This window comes from Botryllus schlosseri, chromosome 1 (genome assembly GCF_051294905.1).
Source record: "Botryllus schlosseri isolate E-star chromosome 1, Bs_hap1, whole genome shotgun sequence".
In the NCBI taxonomy this organism is placed as follows: domain Eukaryota; kingdom Metazoa; phylum Chordata; class Ascidiacea; order Stolidobranchia; family Styelidae; genus Botryllus; species Botryllus schlosseri.
In genome coordinates, this window is record NC_137236.1 from 5758869 (window position 1) to 5783762 (window position 24894).

The window sequence follows — 24894 nt, forward strand, 5'->3', positions numbered from 1 at the left end:
AAATCGAAAAAAGTTGCATGAAATATCTAAAAAGATCCAAAAAGCTGCACGAGAAAAATAGAGAAAATTGCACGAAGTTGCAATATAAGACTCCTCCAAACAGCTTACAACAACATACTACATAACTTATAAGTATTTGGGAAGCTGCCGGAAGCTGTTAAAAGTTGCGAAAACTTACCATAGACATAACTTTCCATCGCATCAAACTACCTGTTGGGATTGCTACCATTCTGGTTGCATTTTGTTATATGACGGTACGAGGAGCGCTACATTTTTCGTTATCATAAAGCGGTGCGTGACTAAAACAGTTTGAGAACCATTGCTCAACGCGTTCTCCTGTAGCATTTTCAGGCAATAAGAAATTAGATTAGAATCAAAATGACAGCATCGAAACATTTCACCATTTAGATTAAAGTTCGATTGATGGCATTACTGTCTAATTAGCAGGGTTGTAACCAAGTCACAAGTCGATCTCACTTTTATTGTTTTGACTCGAGTCAAGTCGAGTCATTTTCAATTTACACCGAGTCAAGTCCGATTCCAAGTCAGTGAGCAGAGGGTCGAGTCCAATTCATAGTATTATGACTCGAGTCCGAGTCGAAGTCATTGTGTTGACTGTTCAGTTTCCAGTTGAAGTCTTGTTAACCCCACTTTTTATAACTTAGTTTGGTGATAACGAATACAATATACTAATACTAATACAATATACTAATTTTCCTAACTTTTAGTAGTTTCTGGTCACATTTTCAAGTAACAGTACCAATAGACGAAAACCAAATAGTGTGCTTACTTTCCAATTCTTTGAAATTATAGGGAAATGTCGGTCTTGGCCGTCTTATTCTCGAGTCCTATGACTTGGTTCGAATCATGCGCAATGACTCGAGTCCAAGTCGAGTCAATACATGGATTGACTCGAGTCGGGTCGATTCATTTCCGTATTTTCAGAAAATGACTCGAGTATAGTCGAGTCATCAGAAAATCGGGACTCGAGTCATTACAACCCTGCTAATTAGTCTATTCAGGCAACTAGAATGATCTATAGTTGTCCAAGTCTGCTGTAGCGCTAATAAACAAGCAGTCACCCAAGTAGGCCTACCTCATAACTCGAGGTTAAGACTCGCTGCGAATTCATTTGCATTTCAATTCATCATTTTCACAAGAATGGTCTTGTCTGCATGAAAAATACCATCAAATGGTAATAGTCGTCACAAGTATACAGATTCATAATAAAGAAGTGTTTGTATTTCTAGAGTAATTCTGTTCACAGCTGATTGCGTTACTTGCAACAAATTCAATCATCCGCGAACAGTGTTGGGATCAAGTCACTACCTTTGAGTCACAAGTCATATCGAGTCATTGCACATTTTGACTCGCGTCAAGTCAAGTAAATCGATTTTCGGATGTAACTCCAGTCAAGTCAAGTCAAGTCAAGTCACGAGTCAAGTCACAAGTTAAGTAAAATTATCTTTTCGAAGTAGGGGGTATTGTATTGTATTCGCCGTCGAGGACCGCATATAGAATTAAATAAACAAGCATGCAAATAGTATAACTAACGCATGGGTAGAATTGCTAGACTACGTAACAGCTGTGCATACCCTCCGTCTATAATTATACGCAAACATAGGGAATAGAATAAGATACTTCTAATAGTTGAAACTAATTGATGCACTACCCAATTAGATATCCATATGATACAATTTGAGGCCATCAATGTTGAGGATTAATATAAACTATATTCGAATTCAATTCAAATCATACAAGAGGCTTGGCTCAGGTGAGCACAGGACACCAATGACCACTGACCAGTCTAGAGAACAGAGATGGATAATTTGCTATTATATTTCTTTCCTATCGTACTATAGTACGACTGCTACTAATACTGCGACTACTTTTCGCTGTAAGCCCCAGTCACTACGCTTGTGGTCAATTTATTGGTGATAGAACAATAGATGTTCGGTAAAACGCAAAATCATTGAATGAATGAAATCGGTCGCTATCACAGGTCCCGATAGCGTATCGAGAACAATCCGAACATGTGAGAGATACAGCGAATTTTATCGACAGCGATTGCCTTATGAATTGAAATTGACTCGTAAATGCTCCGAGTCACGAGTCAATCCACATTTCTGAAAGATCGGGTCAAGTCATTTTGCAAAGTGACTCGAGTCAAGTCAAGTCATACGAAAAATGAGATTCGAGTTATCCCAACACTTCCCGCGAATAGCAGTCATGATATCACTCTTCGTATCAGAGGGTGTATGATAACAGTATTTGAAAAAATGATCTCTCCTTACTCGACTCAAATATTTGCAATTAGTGCAGGATTCAGATTCCAGTACTCGAGTCATTGTGACCAGCCGCCGCCCTAGTGACATCAGCTGGAAGAACATCACACAGTAGAACACTGGTATCACGATTTCCGTTTAAAAATGACAACGCATGTTTCTAGTTTTGGTTCAAGTCGTATGTTAGCAGCTTTATTTTAAAAAATGCAAAACCAGAACTAGAACTGCTCACTATTCAAAATCATTAACTAGAACTACTTGAAAAAACGGAATCTGGTTGACCATCAAGTAACTAGATTGGTTATTTGTAAAATTCAGCTCTATATTAAGGCATGCCTGAAAGACAATCTCAGGTATTGGCGAACTCAGCAAACTAGCAATCAGAGTAAAGCATGATTCGTTACAACATGTAGATGTCATAGACGGGATTCTAGTATTCTGGCAGCTTGAATCATACAAAGTATTATTATTACGCCAATACAAAACATACCACATACTAAGCTATCTGGCTGAGCCTGACTAGTACTGACCGACTATTTACCAAAATACCACGAAATAATGTCTGTGCTATTGTTATTACTACACGCGCGCTTTTGTATGACTTTCGGAAGTGCCGCATATCGATTTTACAATCCGGCGCAGGCTACAGGCACACCTCCATCACACCCATTGACCGTGCAAACCAGCACCGGGATTGAGCAGTGAGCACGATATCAATAATAGAGATCGATCGATATTGAATTTTGCAGGCCTATAGCGATACCGATTATCGTCACACTCACAAGGCCGATAACTGATTTCATAGGTCGATATTAATATGGAAGGAGCAGAGAACCATTTCGATAAAAATATTATATATTAGGCAAAATGACACTTGTACATGCCGCAGAATACTGAATAACAAACGAGAAAACTGAAATTAAAAAGAATTATTGCTTAATTGTTCACATTCATTGAAATATGGGATAACCCAAAAAGCAAAACGTGATACAGAATTGCAGATCAGTCTAGTGGAGGTAGATTGTAAGGAATTATATAGTTTCTTTGCATGGTCATGGTCACCCAGTTTAACTCGTTCTGCAAGGGTAAAGCGTCGTCACGTATCGCCCTTTGCGTGATCGAATATTTTTTTATATATAAAATATCGATAATCGTGAAAGATTCAAATATCGGCCTCGATTATCGGCCAAGTCGGTAATCGGTCGACCTCTAATCAATAAATCATCAGATTATATTTTATCTGAACAAGACACACACAATGTACAATGCGATAAGACAATGTACTACTATACCTTCCTCGCCACCGATGATAACATGGATAAAGAGAACAAACAACACCCAGCATGTGTAACTGACTATACGTCACGGGGGTCACAGATAGAATAGTATAATGGTTGCCATACTGATCTGATTAGATAGCTATATACTCAATGCAACGCATGCTACAACCTTTTGATATATTACCATTCTCCATGACAGTTTCATTAATTGTTGCTTCCGTAGGATTACCAAGTCACCGTTCCGAGTCGCAATTCCTTCTCTGATTATAACGTTCGACCCGACTCAACTCGAGTCATTTCTATTTAATCCCCCAGTCAATCCGAAATCGAGTAATTTAAGAGAAGGTCGTACCAAACCGAATCACAATTTTCAGTCACAAATCATCAACGGGTCGTGTTTTATCATCATAAACTAGAAATAATGTGACGTAATAGCTGATCTTCAACCGCATGGTAGCTTTTAAAAGTGATGTTATGGTGAGTTTGTTGAGATTTCAGTGATTTTTATAGTAGTTTAGCGTGAACTTCAAGTTCTTATATTTAAAAAGATATATATGTCACGTGAATATATTGTTGAATACTTGAAATTTCAAAATGTCGTCGCGGGCCGCACAAAATGCTCTCGCGGGCCGCGTGTTTGAGACCTCTGTTTTAGATGATGTGCTCGTTTTGACATGACGATAAGTGCAGGGGGTCAGGGATCGCAAGTTTTTTTACCATCGTCAAGGGGGCGTATGACCAAAAAGGTTGAGAACCGCTGATCCAGCTGGTCGGCTGGGAACTAACTACTTTTTTGTGTAGTTATATTTCAAGTCGCGTAGTATTTTTAAAAGTGAGTTATTCTATAGTTGCGCATTCGAATAATTATCGGTTTTCAAACAACTGGAAACAGTGTCATCGTTTGACTTGAATCGTGATACCGGTGTTCTCTTGTGTGATGTGCTTGCAGGCAATGTCAGCTCGGAGCCATCACACAACTAGCATTGACGTTGCCAGGGAGTCCGTTTTTGTGGTCGAAACTCATCCCATTCAAAATTAGAAAACGCAGTCCTTTGTATATGCCACCTTCATCTCCAATATTTAGCTAATTTGTACTTGACTAATTCTTCGGGGTTGAATTTTAGTCGGTTTTGTTCAGTATCACTTGGGGGCCGAAAGGTCGTTCGATCTAGTTTTAGTTCCTAGTTTTTTTTTTTTTAATTGAGTAATTATTGTTTTAAGGTAGGGTTGTGACAGCCCACCCATTGGGGTTGTATGTGATGATTGCTTGTTACTATTGTGCTGGTACTGTTAGTTCTAGGGCCGCCAAGTGTGTAGCACTGACCACGTGAAATGGACACTTGGTGAACCCATGATAATGCATGCGCTCCTGCTTGTCTGAACTTCCTGTCGAGAGGACGCGGAAATAAAGCTGTCTAAAATCTGTTGTGAATCTCTTTACATCGACTATATCAGGAGGTCTTCCACAGGGTTACCATATTATGAAAATCTGAAAAGAAGACACTTTCTCATTATTTTCAGACTTACAAACTGGAGTAAAATTCAGTAAAAAGGTAAATTTTACCCAACTTTGTGGTTGGTTGACTGAAAATAGGTCATTTTTCCGACTCGACACCATAAATATACCACTTTTCTTGAATTCTCTGTTGGTTGATTAAAAAAAGGTTAACTTGCCGGCTCAACTCCCGATGTATCCGCCGGAATGTTACTTGAGTACTGAATTCCTACATCTCAGTCGAATTTTAACCAATATTTAACCGAAATAGTAAAAAAGAGGACAAATCCTCTTATAAGAGGAAGTATGCTAACCCTAATGGTAAAGACTCGACCTGACCGTGTCGAAACTATATATAAGTGAGATCGACTTGCGACTCGGAACTAGTACTTGGTTACAATCCCGGGCACTAAGACAATCAGTTGCAAACCTCTTCATTGTCGAATGTATGAATGTATTACCAAAATAAATTTCACAATCACACAAAGTTGCATCAAGCACGTCACGAATCATCTTCAGAAGTAGAGTCTTCAAACATTAGTCATTCCAAGACGTAATCTGCGTATCGAATGCGAGCGTCCATACTACGATCGCATCCAAATTTCGTAGAATTTGCAGGTTGTGAAGTTACGTTGCCAGTTGATCTGAATCCCCCCCCCCCCCCCCCCATCAGACGACACAGAATCAATTTGGTGTGGACCTGCATGATAGAAAAACATAATAAAACAATCGTCCAAAGTACTCATGTTGAAGTGGCCTCATAAATTACTAATCAGTTACAAGTAGAAGTAACGCCACAAATTTATACTCAGTTACATCTAGAAATATGTAGATTGTACCAGATTGAACTGAAAATTGAACAGTGAACATAATGATTTGGAATTTTACTCAAATCAAAACACTATGACTCGGACTCGACCCTCTACTAGTTGACTTGGACTCGGTTGTGAATTGAAAATGACTCTCGACTTGACCCGAGTCAAAACTATAAAAGTGACATTGACTTGTGACTCGGGACCTCGTGACTTGGTTACAACCCTGGTTCCTGATTGGAATGAAATACAAAAAATCAGGTTCAGTTTGTATCAAACATTTTCATAAGCACGAGAATGACAAATGTCTTTACTTCAAGCTTGGATTGTTTCACACGATACAATTCTTCTGTAGTAGTTTCAGGAAAACCACAAATTCAATTGGAAAATAAGATTATATCTATCTTTTCTTCAATTAGATTAGAACTACATTCACTGTTTTTGCAAGAACTAGGAAATTTAATTAAATTATGAATTCGAAAAAATATGACAAAAAAGCTACTTGACTTCATAAGAAGTCAGGGTTTATTTTCATAAGCACCTGATTGCGAAAAAGAGAACTATTTTCATAAATTCTGAAATCGATAGTAACGGAAAAAAAAAACGGGCAATTTCCAAAGTAGTAATAGTATTGTGTTGACTAAAAAAGGGTCATTTTTCCAATATTGACTCGGGAAATGCCCATCGAGACGTATTTTCCGTTAATTGACTTGCATTTGGTGTGTCCAAGCACACCTTTTTAATCATGTCATAAAACATTTTATAGAAAGAGGACAAATTCCCCAAAAAGAGCACATTTGGGCATGCTCCGAGGACACCTTCGATTTATTGAAAAAGGCGGATCAATCCTCTTAAAACAGGACATAATTATGGTAACCCGATTGCTGGCACTTCGCTCTAATTAGACATCTTAAGAGTGTTCTTGATCAAATAAACACTGTTTTCGGCATGTGTAACAAATTAAATATGAAAAACTAACTTACTAAATCGCCAATACACCACTTTATCGAGATGAAAATTTACGTCTTTCATCCTATTCACTGTGTCATAATGTAACCTAGCACATTAAAACAAGGACAACACTTACGAAGTTGTATCGTAGACACTCATTGCTAAAGTCCTAATTCTACAAAGGTTTAGAAAGTAGGATGTAGCAAATTCGCATCACTTGAACGAGTGAAATTGTGATAATAGCTGCATGATATGGGAACACATGGTTAGTGGATCGTTTTTGATGATTTTACCGATATGTAGTCGCATTAGTCCTTTCGTGTAAATTTCTTGTAAATGGCTGCTCACAGCTTGCAATGGAAAAAGAATGTAATGCACTACTTGTACTTGTGCAGCAAATCTGACTACTTCGACCACCTACTTCCGTCTCAAAGTAATTTTGACCTGTCTTTGAAATGGCTACTTCTACATGTAATCGAGTAGAAATTTACTTGTAGTTGAGAAGTCACGAAGAGTACTTTCTTCACCTTTGTATTTATCGAATTAGATTTTTAGCTACTTTTATTAGTAGGCTATTGCGTATAATTATATCCTGACACTGACACGATACTAAATTAGCCTTACCGCATTCGCTTTATCCGTATAATCCGCCCGTTTGCTTTTCCAAATCTTCGGTGCCGCATCTGTTGAAATGAATGGAATTTTCAAACACAGAAATGCAACACATAGCCAGTGTTTGCAAATTTGCTGGTGATGTCACATACTGGCAAGAGTCGTCATTTATAAAATGTCTGATTTATAGAAGTAGCATACATTTTAAAGAGCAAATCGATCCATAGTGACTAAATGCAAACCCACCCATATTGATAGTAGACTGTTTTGGATTGGTATCGATCGAATTCTTGAGCTGATCCTGCCACATGGAATTCAGGTGATACGTTACTGCAAATGGAGGGCGCCTCTGGTTTGTCACCAACAGGTTTCTGTGTCTGCAACTGCAAAAGCATACAGGATTAAATTGATACGACTGTTCGAAAATAGCACTGCCTTTGTGATGAGATGTGGATAAAATTCATTTAATTTGCAAACTTGCAATAATAGTCAATTGCTATGTTTGTTGAAATTCAAAGTGGTACGTCCAGGGTTGTAATTAATCAAGTCATGACTGAACTCGCGATTTTTGATGACTCGACTCATGGCTCGGACCAAGTCATATGACTCGAGTGTCACACGGAGAAGAGCGTCATCTCATTGCAATTTCGAATAATAGTGAAGTAACCACCTCGTTACACGATTTTGGCAAAACCTAGGATTATACTTTCGCAACTACTTCTACTATTGAAGGTAAGTATATCTCGAATGGTCGTATCGTAGCATACGAAGCATGCAGTATAAGTCTACGTACATTGGTGGAAATGACATATATGTGAAGTCGCGATCAACCCACAGCATTGTCACAAAGTGCAACGAAATAAGTTTGGTAAAAAATTTCCCAGATATCTTTAATGTGATGTAAAAGTGGCATTATTTTCTTCGCATTCGCAACAAGTCGAGTTACGCGATTTTTTAAGGCAAGTTCAGTCGTTCGATATTTGAATGTGACTCAGTCACAGATAGAACATACCTTTTGATAAGATCGCAAGCTGCAGGCGATATATTTTGCGGAATATCGTATTCGTTCTTTTCAATAGTCGAGGATTCCTGCGACGTCTGGCCTTCAGAGGGCATCTTACCGATCAACAATGTATACCTAGGTTAAAGAAAAACATGCATCGACTTACCAAGAGGGATGTTTCGACAACTAGCTAATTCTAGTTGCCTAATTAGACTAATTAGAACAAAATGTCGGTCACCTAATTCTAATCTAATTAACGAAATGTTTCTTTGCTCTCTTTCTAATTCTAAGATAATTATTTGGTTTTGCTGCAAATGCAACAGTAGAACTTCATCTACGGAACAAGCCATGCTTGGTGTGTAGACGTTTTCTATTCTCATCATTAGAATGAACTCTGATATCAATTTGATTCATTGGCCATCGTGAATTCAGCAATTCTAATCTAATCAGGAAAAAACTGTGTAGCTAAGCTATCATTCTAATTCGACTCTTAATTCAGAAAAGCTGAAGATTTATCAATGAGAATCAAAGTTGTGATCATTTTGATGACCAGTTCGTAGAACTAGGCCTACATTCAAAAGGAAGTGGATTCAAAATGAAATCAACCAGAGATTACATAAATACCAACCCTTATTTATAGCAGACTGCAATGTTGGATTGGTATCGATCAATTTCTTGAGCTGAGCTTCCAATTTTGCCATACGAAAGTCTGATGATTCGTTACTCCATGATGGTCGCCACTTGCTCGTCACGTATGTGCTTCTGTGTCTATGTATTAGTAGCATCTGCCAAGTAAAGAAATAAGATGATACAGCTTTGGACTAATAGCACTGCACGAGGGCTGGAAAAATTCATTTTCTTTACAAACGTTAATAGGTCAAAATGTGGATTGGTAGGTTTTATGACCTCATAAAAAGACAGTCTATACTCAGCATGGAGCCAGACAAGAACTCGAATTCGCACAGCTCGTTGGTAGGATGCAGGCTACAGGAACACCCCAGCTTGACGCTTAATACGTATCACGTAATCCAATCACCACGATGCTGTATTTTGCCTAGCCTCGCTGATAATAACGTTCGAAGTCTTTGCAATATGCAGTACCTAACGCTGGCCACAATTATTCGATTCGTTTGTCGAGGGATGATTTTTTCGAGCACCGAAATGATACGATCCTTGCTACTCGACAAAAATTATAGTTTTGGTAGCACTGTCTACTAGGGTTGTTCAAAAACAAATATTTTTTCAGATTGCGGGATTCACTGATTACATTGGTAGGTTGCCTATAAAAGGCTGGACACCAAATTTGACTCAATTCCAATCGGCCGAAGCCACAACAGAGCCAATCAAATTTTTTAAATATATGAAAAATAAAATCCTTTATTTTTCAAATTCCATACTGTCAACCCCATGTAATTGTTAAGTTGTCTACTAAAACGATGCAAAAGAAATTTGACGCAATTCTAAACTGTACAAGCACAGTTAATGAGTTTTTCATCAATAATTGTGGGATTACCCCCGTCAATGCTTATTTGCCAATCCAAAACTACGGTGACTTTGCTACTACCCGTTGGAAGTGGGAAAAATCGTCACGCATCATTTTTTTAGGCAAATTAACAGTAAAATTTGAAGGAAAAAAAATTAATATTTTTCAATATATTTAAAAATTTCAATTGGCTCCGCACGGCTTCAGCTGTTTGGAATTGAATTCAATGTGATGCAGAATAGGCACTGTATTATTTTTGGTCGCGTGAAAGGTACTTATATGCACTTTCCACATCATTCATACCGTTATGATGTCATATTGAGCGATACTCGGATATTCGACTAAAATTTGAATACGGGATTCAGAAGCAAATCACTCAAGTGCTTGAATTCTCCCAGTCCCACCACTGAGACACTCGCGATTCCCTGTCAATAAACTTCCACATGAATGTTCTTATATACTCACAAAACACAACCCAACGACCAGGTCTCCACATCGAAACTGTGCCCATACTTTCTCATAACTCCAAGGGCAATATAGTTGGGAGTGTGGCAAAAAGTATTTTTTGTTTGGCCGTCAATGTCGACTTTGGTAGCCAAGATGAAATCTCGTCGAAATCTTCAAGCCTCGCCTCCGTATTCTTCAGCGAATAGATTCCAAGCTGTCAATACAGATTTTATATTCAATTACTCCGCTATACAGATTTGTATAAACTACCAACAAACTACTAACTAATGCCATTTTTAGGAATAATGGTTTCCGTTAGCAAGTTGTTCTAGTAGTAGCTGCGGATCTTGAAAAGTGAATGGTTCTACATCAAGTTGTGCATTTAAAAAAATGTAGCCGCCGACAACTAGAAAACGTATGTCGTCATGATACCAGTGTTCTGTTGCATGATATTATTGCAGCCTTTGCTAGCTCAGAGCAGGGTTGTAACCAAGTCACAAGTCAACCTCACTTCCATAGTTTTGACTCGAGTCAAGTCGAGTCATTTTCAATTCACCGCCGAGTCAAGTCCGAGTCCAAGTCAGCTAGGAGTGAGACGAGTATAAATCATAGTGTTTTGACTCGAGTCCGAGTCCAAGTCATTATGTTCACTATACCGCGGAGTTACAGTGACAGTCCTCGTCATGAGTCAAGTCATTTCACTCATTTGAACAAATCACACGAGTCCAGTCGAGTCACCAAAAAAACGCGACTTGAGTTTGACTCGAGTTGAGTCATGACTCGAGTCATTACAACCCTGGCTCAGAGTCATCACGTCAAACAGTATTATAGGCCTGGTTGAGTATTGGGGGTCGAAACCGCTCCCGTTTCAAATTCGAAACCCTGTCAATTTGAGATGCCAAATCTATCCCCGATATTTCTCAGCTCATTGGTTATTTTGTCACTAAACAATCATGAGCGAGTTGTGTATTAGTTAGTTAGAAGCATATTTTCAATGGTCGTTAACTCAAGTAGAGAATTTGCAAAAGTGAGCAGTTTTACTTCTTGTTGCGCATGTTGAAAATCCAGTAGTTTGTACAAGTCCACTTTAGAGAGCTTGTAGTGCCATCAAACATTAGTGGTTGATAACGCGTATAGTTTTATCCCCAAATTGGCAACCAATCATCAGTCGGCTCTGGTTCTTACATAATTTTCGAAGATTATTAACGAAAGTACGACTGCATAAAATGTTACCTTGATATCTTGTGAATGATTTTACAATTGTGGCGATAAACAACACCAAGCAGAATCTGTTGCGTGCGATAACGGGTCTCTGGTTCTGTGATGGAGCGTCTTCTTTTGAAAACTTCCATCAGCGACTGACAACATAAATCAATGGTAATTGGTTTGCTGGGATGAGAAAAAAGCATTATTTGTCGGACACACGTAAATCAGTGGTTCTCAACCTTTCTGAGCGCTGGTCAAATTTGACAACAGTTTTTGCAGACCGATGCACCTTCCAAACTATTAAGTTCATTTATTACTTGCTTTCTGGTACTGAACGTGTAAAAGCGCTAGGGCTGGCTAAGCTGAGTGATTTGATTCTGAATCGAGAAATGAGTTTGAGTCGCTTATGTTAACGTCACAGCAACATCACAAAGAATAAAATGCAGATTCCAGTCACATTATGAAGATTATTTTGCACTTTTATGACCATACCTGTCCATCGCAATTCACACTACGGGACAATGCTTTTGGTTGCTCACGACTTCACAGAAATGTCATTTTCAGTAACGCGAGTGGCTTTGTGACACAGGCTGCGATACGACCAACCGAGGTTTACAGCTTTTCACAGTGAGAAATATCATCGAAATTATAATTCCCATTGGTTTAGTCCAGCTTATTGTTGATATAATTCTCCCTTTTGTGGCATGGAGCGTATATTGTCAGTACCCGCAACAATCATTTCCTACTACTCGACTCATATGATTAGAATTGATACTGGATTCAGATTTGAGTCATGAAATCATTGTGCCCAGCCATAGTGATCACAGTTGTGTCACGAGAAAATGATCACATTATCCAAAGTAGATTAAAATTTGAATTATATTAAACACATATTTCAAAATTAGATTAGAATTATAATTACCTAGTTGGGAAAAGAAATCAAGTTCAGTTCATATCAAATCGCAGAGTATTATCATAAGCATGATAATAGCTCACCAATCTTGACTTATATAGAAAAAGTTGACCAATTAGATTGGAATTACATTACAAGTATTTCACCCTATTTAGCCAGATATATTATAGATCAATAATTAACTGGTTGGCCGAGTCTGCTATTAATCAACATTACAGATCTAATGCACAGTTAGGGGTACTGTACTGTATTGGCTTGGTGTGCACGATATCTTCGTAGGCCTACACAATCGCATCTGGAATAGACCTCGTACTAAAGATATCGCTAGCCTAACTACCGCGTCTTGGGATGGGCTTTGGCTCCTATTTCTCGATGGCTTAGATAAAATGCTATCAAGTATATGCTGATTAGCGATTGTGATTAAAGAGTTACATCTCGTAACTGAATGACATCGAATGTCCGCAATCATGTTCGACGCGTGCGTACATGCGTAACTGATTTCCACTAGTCTTCAGCTATAGTCCAGTAGGCTTGAGTTATAAGAGGTAAAGGTTCGAACCACCTGAAATCGGCTTCATTATAGCACATATTCCATAAAAACTCGTACATTTTTACTTGCCTAAATCGTCGCCGAGGCTACGTCAGACGCAAGACGCATTGATGAGCGGGCGTATTTAATTGTTGGAAGCTTTGACAAGCGCGCGAATTTAATTGTTCAGCGCGTTGATAAGCGCGCGTATTTCATTGTTCACGACAGATCAGGGAGTCGCTAATCAACAGCACTTCCGGACTCGTCGAAAAGCTTATCGTACGCCTATAATCGCCAACACGGGGATGTTGTATAATCGTTATTTACGCGTCGCATGTACTTAACCCTAATGAGTCAATGCTACGTTACTAAATTCGGAAAAAATCGAAACCCCCCCCTTTTATTTCAAACCCCCCCCCTTATTTTTCGGCTGGCTACGCGCCTGGGGGTACATTACATTTGTAATGAGGAAATGCTTTTACCGTTCTTTTACACAACTCGAGAACAATGTCGACAAAATCCTTGTCTTGGAAGAATCCGTGAAATCCAACGACGTGCTTGTGATTCAAACTGCGATGGAGATTGATCTCTTGAGATATTTTGTCTTTCTGATGATTATTGTCTGAAATTGAGACTCGTACATATTACCAATCTAGTTACGTGACGAGCAACTAATTACGTCTTTCTACGACTAGTTCTATTTCTAATTGTGGACTTGGAAAAGTGAATAGTTTTAGTTGTACTTTTTGGAAAGTGAGTCGGTAGTCCTATTGCTGCGCAATACACAGTTAGAAAATCCAGTATGGTACCTTACCGACCGACCATATATACCTAGGCTAAATAAATGCATCAAGTTACCAAGTGGAAAGCTTGTGGCTAGGACTGGGCACACTGATTCTGATATTGGAATCTGAGTTGAGTATCAATTCTAATGATTAGATTCGAGAATTAAGAGATTAGTGTTTTAGGTCTAAAATATCAAGAAGAGGAAATTTATGGAATTTATAGTTTTGATATTATTTTCCGCTGCGAAAGCCATGAAATATCGATAGGCCGTATCGCAGCATATGAAACATGCAGTACCAAGATACGTACTTTAGTGGAAATGACATATCTGTGAAGTCGCGATCATTACACAGCATTGTGGCAAAGTGCAATGAACTAGGTATGCTTGAAAAATACAAAATCATCCTTAAACTGATGTAGAACTGTCATAATATCCTTTGTACTCGAGTAAAAGGTAAGTATTTGAACTTTCCACAAATTTCATTATAAGTGATGCTCGGAACGAATCATAATACTCAATTTTGTCCAGACCTACGCATTCATTAAAGTCCCAGATAAATGTTGTTGTATATACCCACAAAACACAACCAGACGATTAGGTCTCCGCTTTGGAACTGTGTCCCTTCTTGCCTAGAACTTCCGAGGCAATATAGTTGGATGTGCCGCAAAAAGAATTCTTTTGTTTGGTCGACGACTTTGGTAGCTAGGGCGAAATCTCTGAATTTCACGTCCATGTTATTGTTTAGGAATAGATCTCCAGCTGTCAAAAGAAAAATTTCACGTACAGTTACACAAGTAGGCCTACATAGACTTGTGCAAACTAACAAACTAGACAGATGATGGTCAACCCTACTGCTAATAATAATAAGTTCTAGTTCCAGTTGTAGATGCGATTTTAATAAGTGAGCAGTTCTAGTTCAAGTGTAGTTGCGAACTTTAAAAACTGAGTAATTCAAAGTGAGTAAGTCTAGTTATAGTTGTAGTTGCTAGTTTTAAAAAGCAAGCAATTCAAAAGTGAGTAATTCGAGTTCTAGTTGCTGGTTTTGAAAAGGGAGTAATTCTAGTTCTAGTTGTAGTTTTTTAAAAGGAGTAATTCTAGTTCTAGTTGTAGTTGCTGGTTTTTAAAAGTGAGTAATTCAAAAGCGAGTAATTCTAGTTCTAGTTGTGGATGCTATTTTTAAAAAGCGAGTGATTAAAAAGTTGGTAATTCTAGTTCTAGTTGTGGTTGTGAGTCTTGAAAAGTGAATAATTCAAAAGGTAGTAATTCTAGTTCCATTTGTAGCTGTGAGTTTTGAAAAGGGAGTAGCTCTAGTTATAATTATGAATATTGGAAAAATCCAGTATTTTGTAGAATTATGGCACCACTGCAAGCAATATTACCTTGATATCTGTGTGAACGATCCTACAACCGTGAAGATTAACGACTCCATCCACAATCTGCTGCTTGCAATAACGAGTCTCTGGTTGTGTATTGACGCGCCTTCTTCAGCAAACTTCCATCAGAGCCTGACAACAAAAATCAAATCTAATTAGATTGACAATATTATTTGCTGGTACATCTAAATCAGTGGTTCACCTCATTCGAGTTAACAGGCTGGTAAAATTCAACAACAAATTTTGCAGACCGGCGAACCTTCCAAATTAAAAAGAAACTTCATTTCGTGCTGCCGTTTTCATATTAGAGTTATCCATACTTAGGGAAAAATGAAGTACCCAAGTGATGCGATTTTGAATACGGTATTAGGCTTCGAGTTGGGTGTACGAGTATCGATCATTAGGATATCAAAACAGGATGAATGAGGTGAAATTTCACATGTGTACCTTTTATGCGACCACAAACAATATACTGACTGAGATTTGAGTATGGTACTCGAATCATTGCGCTCAGCCCTATTGATCAGAGTTTTATAATCAGTTTTCGTAACTAGATTAGAATTAGAATTATAGCTACCTTTTTTTTCAAACTACATTACAATTAGAATTATGGCTACAATTTTTTTCAAATTACATTACAATTAGAATTAGCCTATATCATCACATGTTCAGCTCATGAGCACAAGAATGGCAAATGTGTGTGCAGCAAGCTTGGCTCTTTTTACGTGATATAGTTCTCCTGTAGCATTTACCGGAAAAGCAGAAATTAGATTAGAATTGGATTACCGGCATTTTTCTCTAATTAGTCTAACGTGACAACTAGAATTATCTAGTTGACCAGGTCTGTTGGTATTTAACTTACAGAACTGATGTAATTACGATCACCACATTTATACCGTTGAGACTTTATAGTAATCACAGTATTAACAAGTAAATGTTTTTACCCTTCTTTTGCACACCTCGAGAACGATGTAGACGAAATCCTTGTCTATGAAAAATCCATGAAATCCAACGACGTGCTCGTGATTCAAACTGCGATGGAGAAGATCTCTTCACACATTTTGTCTTTCGCATGCTCATTCACGAGTACTGCCTGAAATTAACTACAAATTAATGCTCACAATTCCTGGCCAGCCCATTATAGGTTTGTCGATAATATCCGATCGATGTCACTCTTTAAAAGATATAACGGCATCGGCCATGTGACAAAATATCAACAATTTCTGTGTGGCCACAACATAGAAGTAGGACGTCAGAGAGCTATCATTTGTGACTGCTAGAATGGGAATATTGATAGACTTGTTATGGCTTACAGATGTCCTTATGCAGTCTAATTAGTTTATTTCATGGCCCGGCATAGCAATGACTGTGAAACAGTTCTAGATCTGGAAATGTGGCCCAAGCTAGAAGAATATCGAGGTTATCGGTGAAGGTGCTTGGTATCAGTTTTATCGGTCTCGGTTAAAAAATATGATATCGGTCAAGCTCTAGTATGTAAGAATGAAAACTTACAAATTCTTTTCCATGTTTTTTTCAGAGTGTATTCACAAAAAAAGGCATTCGGCTATTCTACAAATGTCTATCACATAGATTCCTTGAATCAACGAACTTGACTCACCTTTGGTATAATGTTATACACGAACGTCTGTTTTATTCTGAATTCCATGATTTCAAATCATTTCACAAATCCCCCTTTGTCAAAAAAGAGATGTCGTGTATCGTTTTCATGTAGAGTGATCGGACAGAACTTTGGTTATTTCTTTGTAGCAAAGTCAACCTTGTCATACATTGTCGTGAAATCAAATTCAATAGAATCTGTAAAAAATTTAATATCACGCATTAACACATGCACATTGACTTTGCACAGTCACAGACAAAGTATTACAAGATTACTTTCCACGTCCAATAGGGTTGTTCAACAATAACTTTTGTCAAATATTACTGGATAGTCGAACTTGATGCATAACTTGTAGTTGGCAGAATAGAAAACTGAATAAGAGAATAACTAGAATAACAGTGAATTACAAAGCAACTCAATAATCTAAATTATTAATAATCTAAATATTATATTAATCCGATCAGTTTTCCATACGAACATCAGTGCAAGTTTTAAATAGGAGAGGTTTCGGTCATAAAAAAACAATAGATCAACGATAATACATCAAATAATACGCAAATTAGCCTGCATGTAGCAATGGCATAATTGCCATTGGCTTGCCAGGGGTAACCCTAAAAGGAGGGAACGCGGAAACTGCGGAAAACGCGGAACTCGCGGAAATGGCCCCTAAAACGCAGAAACTGCGGGAAACCTCGATTCCTAAAGCGCTGAAACAAGAGGAAAACGCGGAACGCGGAACAGTCGGTCATTGACCTTTATAGATCACAAAGTAGGCAGGGCGCAGTCAAGGGCTTCCGCGAATGGATCCACCAAATTCCTTGTCGACATTTTAAGAGAATGCATTATAAGTCAATTATTTTATGTTGTGCTTGTCAGGTCTCAATAGCAATTTAGTGTAATTGAAATTGTAATTGAGCAAAATTTTTGTCAAATTATAATTACAATTACAATTACACAAAATAAAAATGCTTCAATTACAATTACATTACAATTACATTGAAAAATGTAATTAATTACATTCAATTACAAATTACAATTGATCCAACTCTGAACGTGAATGATCATCGCAGGACACAAGGGTGTTCAAAAAGGACTTTTTCTGTCAAATTGTACTTGCTACAATTGTTGGGTTACCTAATGAATTTGACTAAGAACTATATTGGTAAATACTTCGGAATGTGCCAGGGTAAAAACTATTTTTTTTACATCTAAATTTCTTAATTATAAAATAACTCCGCTTCCACTAGTTGGAATTGGACCATATTCGGTGATCATTGTTTCTATAGACATGTCAATGTCAATTTCATAGATTATGAATAAAAATTTGAAATTTCTTTTTAAGTGATGAATAACTTTTGTCTCTCCTAGCAATGCGGCTATTGGATTAAATTGAACCAGCAGCCTTAAATTAGGTAACCTAACAATTCTATCAAGTGGCCACTAAAATTTAAAAAAGAAGTCATATTTGCACACTCCTTCAGAACACCCCACCTTGAATAGACTTGATCACAGTGGTGCTACAGGATGCAGGTTCACCTTCGCATCCATCAGCAGTTGATGTCTTCCCTTCATCTAATAAAGAAATCAAATAACTCAAACGTGAATGATCATCGCAGGACACAAGGGTGTTCAAAAAGGACATTTTCTGTCAAATTGTACTTGCTACAATTGTTGGGTTACCTAACGAATTTGACTAAGAACTATATTGGTAAATACTTCGGAATATGCCAGGGTAAAAACTATTTTATTCAAATCTAAATTTCTCAATTATAAAATAACTCCGCTTCCACTAGTTGGAATTGGACCATATTCGGTGATCATTAGGGCGATTTTTTTTTGACATGTCAAAAAAAGTCAAAATTAGGTCAAAATTGTAGCGTTAGGTCAGAATTTGTCAAAATTGTTTACAAAATCAAACATTTTTTGACCTCTACATTTAGTTTGTATCGTAGATTTTGCGCTGTCTGTGAACTTATCATTTGATAATTTACAGCCTGTAGCCTACTTTATAGGCCTACCGTTGTAAACGGCCCATCGTCTGCTCATTGTGAATCATAAACGGTCAAATGAAACAAATAGTGACATGGTTTATGGTCAACGTACCGCAATATCCTAACTGAAGCAAGACTGCTTGGGCATTGCATGGTTCTTACATCAAGAAGCGCAAGCAGAAAAATTGTGATATAGACAACATTGTCAGAATGAAGCAACACGGTGCATCACCACCAAGCAGTGTGCACACAACTTCAGTGTTGTCAGCTAACAACTGCTGCTGTTGAACGTTCTTTCTCCATTCTTGACAAGCTACTTAGTAAGAACAGACACTTTCTACCCGAGATAGCGCAGTGGTATAATCCGGGGCTGCAACACCAATGGGTGTGGGTTCGATTCCGACCGATGTCGACTTCGTAATTCTGATAGCTAAGTGTTGGAGGTTTACCTAGGCTCCTCCTCGCCACCTCATCCGCGTAAGCGGTGTCTTACAAAAAAGCCTAGAGGTTGGTCGTGCTATATGTTGGCAGTTACGGAAAATAATGAAGAATATCGGCCTGGTGTAAATGACCGTAGTAGTTGACAAACACCAAGAATACCACAAAACAAACAATCGAAACAAACACTTTCTACCCGAGAATGTAGGAAAGTATCTTTCGTTGTACTACAACAAATTTTAATTATTCCACCATAATACGTAATGTAACTACTGCAATTCTTCATAGGGCCAGATTTCGTTAAAATACTAGTTTTTTTATGTAAAAATTTGTCAGTTTTTGAGCCAGAAACGTTCTTTCAGGCCAATCTACTTTGTAAGGACAGACAGTTCCAACCAGAAATGAAGATAAGTAGTACAATTTTAACATTATTTGCGAAAACACCTAATTTGCATACGTGAGGTCAAAATTTGGTCAAATTTCAGTTTTTTTAGGTCAAAAAAAGTCAAAATTTAGATTTTTTAGGTCAAAATCTTCCGTTTTTTTGGTAAAAAAAAAATCGCCCTAGTGATCATTGTTTCTATAGACATGTCAATGTCAATTTCATAGATTATGAATAAAAATTTGAAATTTCTTTTTAAGTGATGAATAACTTTTGTCTCTCCTAGCAATGCGGCTATTGGATTAAATTGAACCAGCAGCCTTAAATTAGGTAACCTAACAATTCTATCAAGTGGCCACTAAAATTTAAAAAAAAAGTCATATTTGCACACTCCTTCAGAACACCCCACCTTGAATAGCCTTGATCACAGTGGTGCTACAGGATGCAGGTTCACCTTCGCATCCATCAGCAGTTGATGTCTTCCCTTCATCTAATAAAGAAATCAAATGACTCAAACGTGAATGATCATCGCAGGACACAAGGGTGTTCAAAAAGGACTTTTTCTGTCAAATTGTACTTGCTACAATTGTTGGGTTACCTAATGAATTTGACTAAGAACTATATTGGTAATTACTTCGGAATGTGCCAGGGTAAAAACTATTTTTTTCAAATCTAAATTTCTCAATTATAAAATAACTCCGCTTCCACTAGTCGGAATTGGACCATATTCGGTGATCATTGTTTCTATAGACATGTCAATGTCAATTTCATGGATTATGAATAAAATTTTGAAATTTATTATCAAGTGATGAATAACTTTTGTCTCTCCTAGCAATGCGGCTATTGGATTAAATTGAACCAGCAGCCTTAAATTAGGTAACCTAACAATTCTATCAAGTAGTCACTACAATTCAAGAAACAGTCAATCTCGCACACTTCTACATAACACAGGCACCTTGACTAGACTTGATCGAAGTGGTGCTACAGGATGGAGGTTCACCTCCGCAGCCATCAGCAGTTGATGTCTTCCCTTCATCTAATAAAGAAATCAAATGACTCAAACGTGAACGCTGATCGCAAGACCCAGGGGTTTCAAAAATGACTTTTTTAAAAATTGTACTGGCTACTTGATAAAATTGTTATGGTTAAACCTAAAAAACGCTTCACACAAATTTTGACACAAGTGGGATTGCTATGTAGAAAAAAAGCTTACTATAATTATTGATTGTGTGAAAGAATGATGCACAACGAATTTAACTTATAATTACATAAAATAATTAAGAATTTACCACCGTAAATACTACTTAATGCAAGTCTAAATAAACAGGCACAAGCGGGTTTTTACGCAAAATTTCAAAACATGACCTTAATGGGATGCGATCACAGTAGTATGCTTTCGTGTAATGCAGTTCGACAACGCATAACCAATTACGCCACGAAGCGAGGTGGCAAAATTTAGACCGCGCGTTGATATAACATAATCGAGAACACGAGAAAAACTTTTTGCAAAATTGTTCATGTTCTGGATTGCGTCTTTATATAGTCCAGCACATATACCTAATGCGGATAAGTACGTGCTGTGAACAGCAACAATGATAATATCTCTCGAACAAGACATCAGTGACCGTTTTGCTCAACTTATGCGATGGATACAATCTAAGTGCTGTAGAAAGTTTCACAGAAAGCCGCAGTTTGACGCCGACGATAGTAACGATACTTTACTTGTTCGTTTCGCATCCCATTAAGGTAATGTTTTCAAGTTTTGAAAAGTGAAGTACAATTCTTAGGAAAACCTGCCGGCATAGGCGCCGACTTTTATTTTTTTACGAGGTGGCGAAGTCTTGTGACGTCATAATTGTTCCAAATCGATGACGTCATCGTCGCTCTAAAACGCACTTTACTACATGCCGCTGGTTTACGTGCAGCGTTAAACTATACGTGTGGCGTTTTAATATAGGCCCTGTGATCATTCATATCAAACCATGCAGTCGAGTTATTAAATGGAATCTTAAAACGATACGAGTACGATCGTACGAAAATATAACTGCGCTACTAGTCTGTCCGACGGAATGCACATAACAGAAATCAGAATTTACGTCACTGAGAATTTGGAGTTGTATCAATGTTATTCACGCGCAATGTGCTGTGATGTGAGTAACTAAATACGCGACGCACTGGCCTGGCAAGTTCGCAATTAACACATGACAACTCTCGAACATGAGGTTTCAAGCAGACAATAATGATGATTACAAACGCGAAATCGCGCAGCCAATCAATAGTTGTCTCTTGCGATTTCTGGCTTCGCGTTGATTAGCTCGCATCGCGGCAATTGTTTGTCGATTAAAACAGCGATTTTGGCGGCATTGGTACATTTCCGATTTACGTTCGCGAAGCATTTTGGGAGTACATCGGTCAATTCGTAAATTCAATTTGCATGTCGATGGCCGCCAATACATACTAATTGAATTACGTGTTGACAACTGCACAAATTTCCTTCTACGGCCGCTGGTTGGATACCCCTGGGCTAGAAATAATTCCACTTCCGTGCACATGCCGCGATCTTATCAATAGAAATTCACCGGCTACCAAATGCCCAATAGTTTAATATTCGATATTGTTATTCTCGAGACGAGTACATCCAGCAATCAAGTTGATCGTAATATAGAATGTTCCGTGTTCAAACGAATCACATAAAATAAGAATTTGTGCCACCCAGAATCTCGTTATGCATCAATATTTGACAATGGCATGGCATCGCCTACTGCACGTTAATAACGAAAGGAACACTGAAAAATGACTTCGTGCGACAATTTCGGAGTACGAATGTATCAAGTATAAAACAAAAAATATGGATGGTTGCAAACGAGAAAGCGTGTATTCTAATCAGTATCGCTACGAATGGGTTTTGAGTTTGACATAGTATTGAGTAGCTTTCGTCGCGTCAATTGTTTTCTCATTATATCGGTGTTTAAGCTGTATTGCTGTATTTCCCGATTAACCTCACTGGCAAAGCCTTCTTAGAGAAACGAATATGCGCAGAAATGAATTCCAATTTGGAGGCGCACACCAACACACCCTCCAATTTCGCGCTCTGATTACGAAGACTATCGCACGAAGCTAGCTATAGCTTAAGAGTGGTTTTGTAAACGAATGTGGGCGCACATCATTTAGATTTTAGAAAAGCAGATCGTCTATTTGGGCGAATGGTCGGGAGGGAAGATCTAGGATGGTGTTCATGTTGACGATTTTACGCGTATGATAAGCTTGCCAAAGAGTCCGGAAGTGCTGTCAATTAGAGAGTCCCTGATCTCTGGTGAACAATTAAATACGCGCACGTATTACGCAGCCTCAATGACAGTTTCGGCAAATCAAAATGTCCGAACTTGACGGCACTGATTTCATGTGGTTCAGACCTGTGTAGTCTTTTAGAACTCAAGCCATGATGCACATCTTCTGATCGTTACGTTCAAGTATTAGCGGGAATCAATTACGCACGTTAATGTCTCTTTGCAGCGATTCGATGTTATTCAGTTTTGCGATGTCGCTCTTTAATCAATGTAACATAAAACAATCACCAATTAGCGTAAACTCGACCGCATTGTCTCCAAACCAGCGAGAGATAGAAGCCAAAGCATGTTAGGTCCGAGACGCGATAGGTAAGCCAGCAATGGTATCTTTCGCACCAGGCCTATCGCAGATGCTCATTGCTCATCATGTATATACCAGCGATGATATCGTATACGCCAGGCCGAAGCCGCCAATACAGATGCGATTGCGCATGCAGGCAAGCGATGGTATAGTGTGAACTGGGCCTATTGCAGATGCAGGCTTGTTCGAGACGCGATAAATCGGGCTATTAGCGATGATTGCCACGCGCACGGGAATGAATGACCTAATTTCGCAACCATCTCAGCGGGAGATCATCACAGAATCTTCTCGCTAATTGACAACATGCTTCTCGTAAATCGACCCGCGGAACAATGATAATACAATTATTGAATTGCAGCTGAATATTAGAGTTAGAATGGTCGTTTCAAAAGGACGTGGTTTCGCGTTTCAGAAGGTTTCGGTCCCCGAAAGCCCCCTGGCTTCGCGCCTGGCACGCACGCGTATCGAACTCGACGACGTCTCTAACGAGGTCGCGTCGATTCGCCTGATTATTAATTATTGGTCACAAATGACTTGGACGTTTGGGCATTTTTACGAGGTGGCCGCCACCTCGTAAATATGGTCACGAGGTGGCTGCGCCACCTCGTAACCTCGTAAGTCGGCGCCTATGCCTGCCGGTATACCAATCAGTTAATGGTAAATTGGGTCTTACCTTCATTGCTTCCGCGTATTGGAACGCTAACCTTGACGATGTCATTGTCACCGACCTTGGCATACTTGAGATCAACATATTGACCAAATGCTCTGTCGTAGCACTTGATTTTACAATCACTACCGTGCAATACATCTTCAAATACTTGATAAACCGCACTTTGTATCTTTGAAGTATCAGCAACAGAAATAATTCTATCGTGATCTAATAGCTTGACTAGCAATCTCATCATATTGTTATCTGGACTGAAGAAACAAGTTGATTAGAAGATATTTAGAAATAACTGGCATCGGAAAGACATACCGGTACAGAAGTATGCATACGGCGAGCCAATCCAGCGTCTACACAAAATCCAGCGCCAGCATTCACATTTTTTTCACAGCCGAACTTTTCAGTAATTCAATAACCAATCAGAATCCAACAGTCCGCCAATCATTTCTCACCAAAGTGAATCAGTATGACGTAACAACACTGGCGTTCAAATATTTTTCGCAGCCGAACTTTTCAGTAATTCAACAATCAATCAAAATCCAACAGCCCGCCAATCATTTATCACCAAAGTGATCTACCTTCCGCCAGTTTAACTCGCCAGTGCAAATCGGTTTATAGTTAATTTGATCTTACCTCCGTTTCTAAAATACCTCATAAACTGCACTTTTTATCTCCGAAGCACCAGCAACAGAAATAGTTCTATCATGATCTAATAGCTTGACTAACAATCTCATCGTATTGTTATCTGGACTGAAGAAACAAGTTGATTAAAAGCTATTCAGAAATTACTGGCATCGGAAAAACATACACAATGATGGAGTCTTATGAATCTGGACGCACCGATTGAATATACATCGAAAGGTCTAATGTATATCAGTTCGTTTGGAGAAAATGCATTGAGCAAACCCGTTTCAAATACAGAGTAGCAATGCATATGGCGATAAAATGATGACTCGAGTAATTTCCCAACATTTTCC

General features: G+C 38.4%; 1 protein-coding gene across 3 annotated transcripts; it reads right to left on the reverse strand.

Moving 5' to 3' along the window:
- Nucleotides 1-4476: 4476 nt before the first annotated feature.
- On the reverse strand, nt 4477-24846 carry LOC145441377 (serine/threonine-protein kinase PLK1-like). Of its 3 annotated transcripts, XM_080319402.1 has the most exons (10): nt 23927-24846; nt 20561-20641; nt 16795-16991; nt 16121-16269; nt 15183-15308; nt 14377-14562; nt 13499-13638; nt 11602-11726; nt 10387-10582; nt 9071-9223 (listed from the first exon to the last, which is right to left on the reverse strand). In XM_080319402.1, exons 6-9 carry the CDS (start codon nt 14534-14536, stop codon nt 10564-10566), a joined length of 444 nt encoding a protein of 147 aa, XP_080175528.1. In that variant the 5' UTR covers nt 14537-14562; nt 15183-15308; nt 16121-16269; nt 16795-16991; nt 20561-20641; nt 23927-24846; the 3' UTR covers nt 9071-9223; nt 10387-10563. The 3 variants fall into 3 exon arrangements, with proteins under 3 accessions (XP_080175456.1, XP_080175382.1, XP_080175528.1); XM_080319330.1 differs by lacking the exons at nt 11602-11726; nt 13499-13638; nt 14377-14562; ... (3 more) ...; nt 20561-20641; nt 23927-24846 and adding exons at nt 4477-5760; nt 7448-7506; nt 7682-7812; nt 8448-8573 and having other exon boundaries at nt 9067-9223; nt 10387-10566; XM_080319256.1 differs by lacking the exons at nt 11602-11726; nt 13499-13638; nt 14377-14562; ... (3 more) ...; nt 20561-20641; nt 23927-24846 and adding exons at nt 5494-5760; nt 7448-7506; nt 7682-7818; nt 8448-8573 and having other exon boundaries at nt 9067-9223; nt 10387-10566.
- Between the last annotated feature and the right edge of the window lie 48 nt (nt 24847-24894).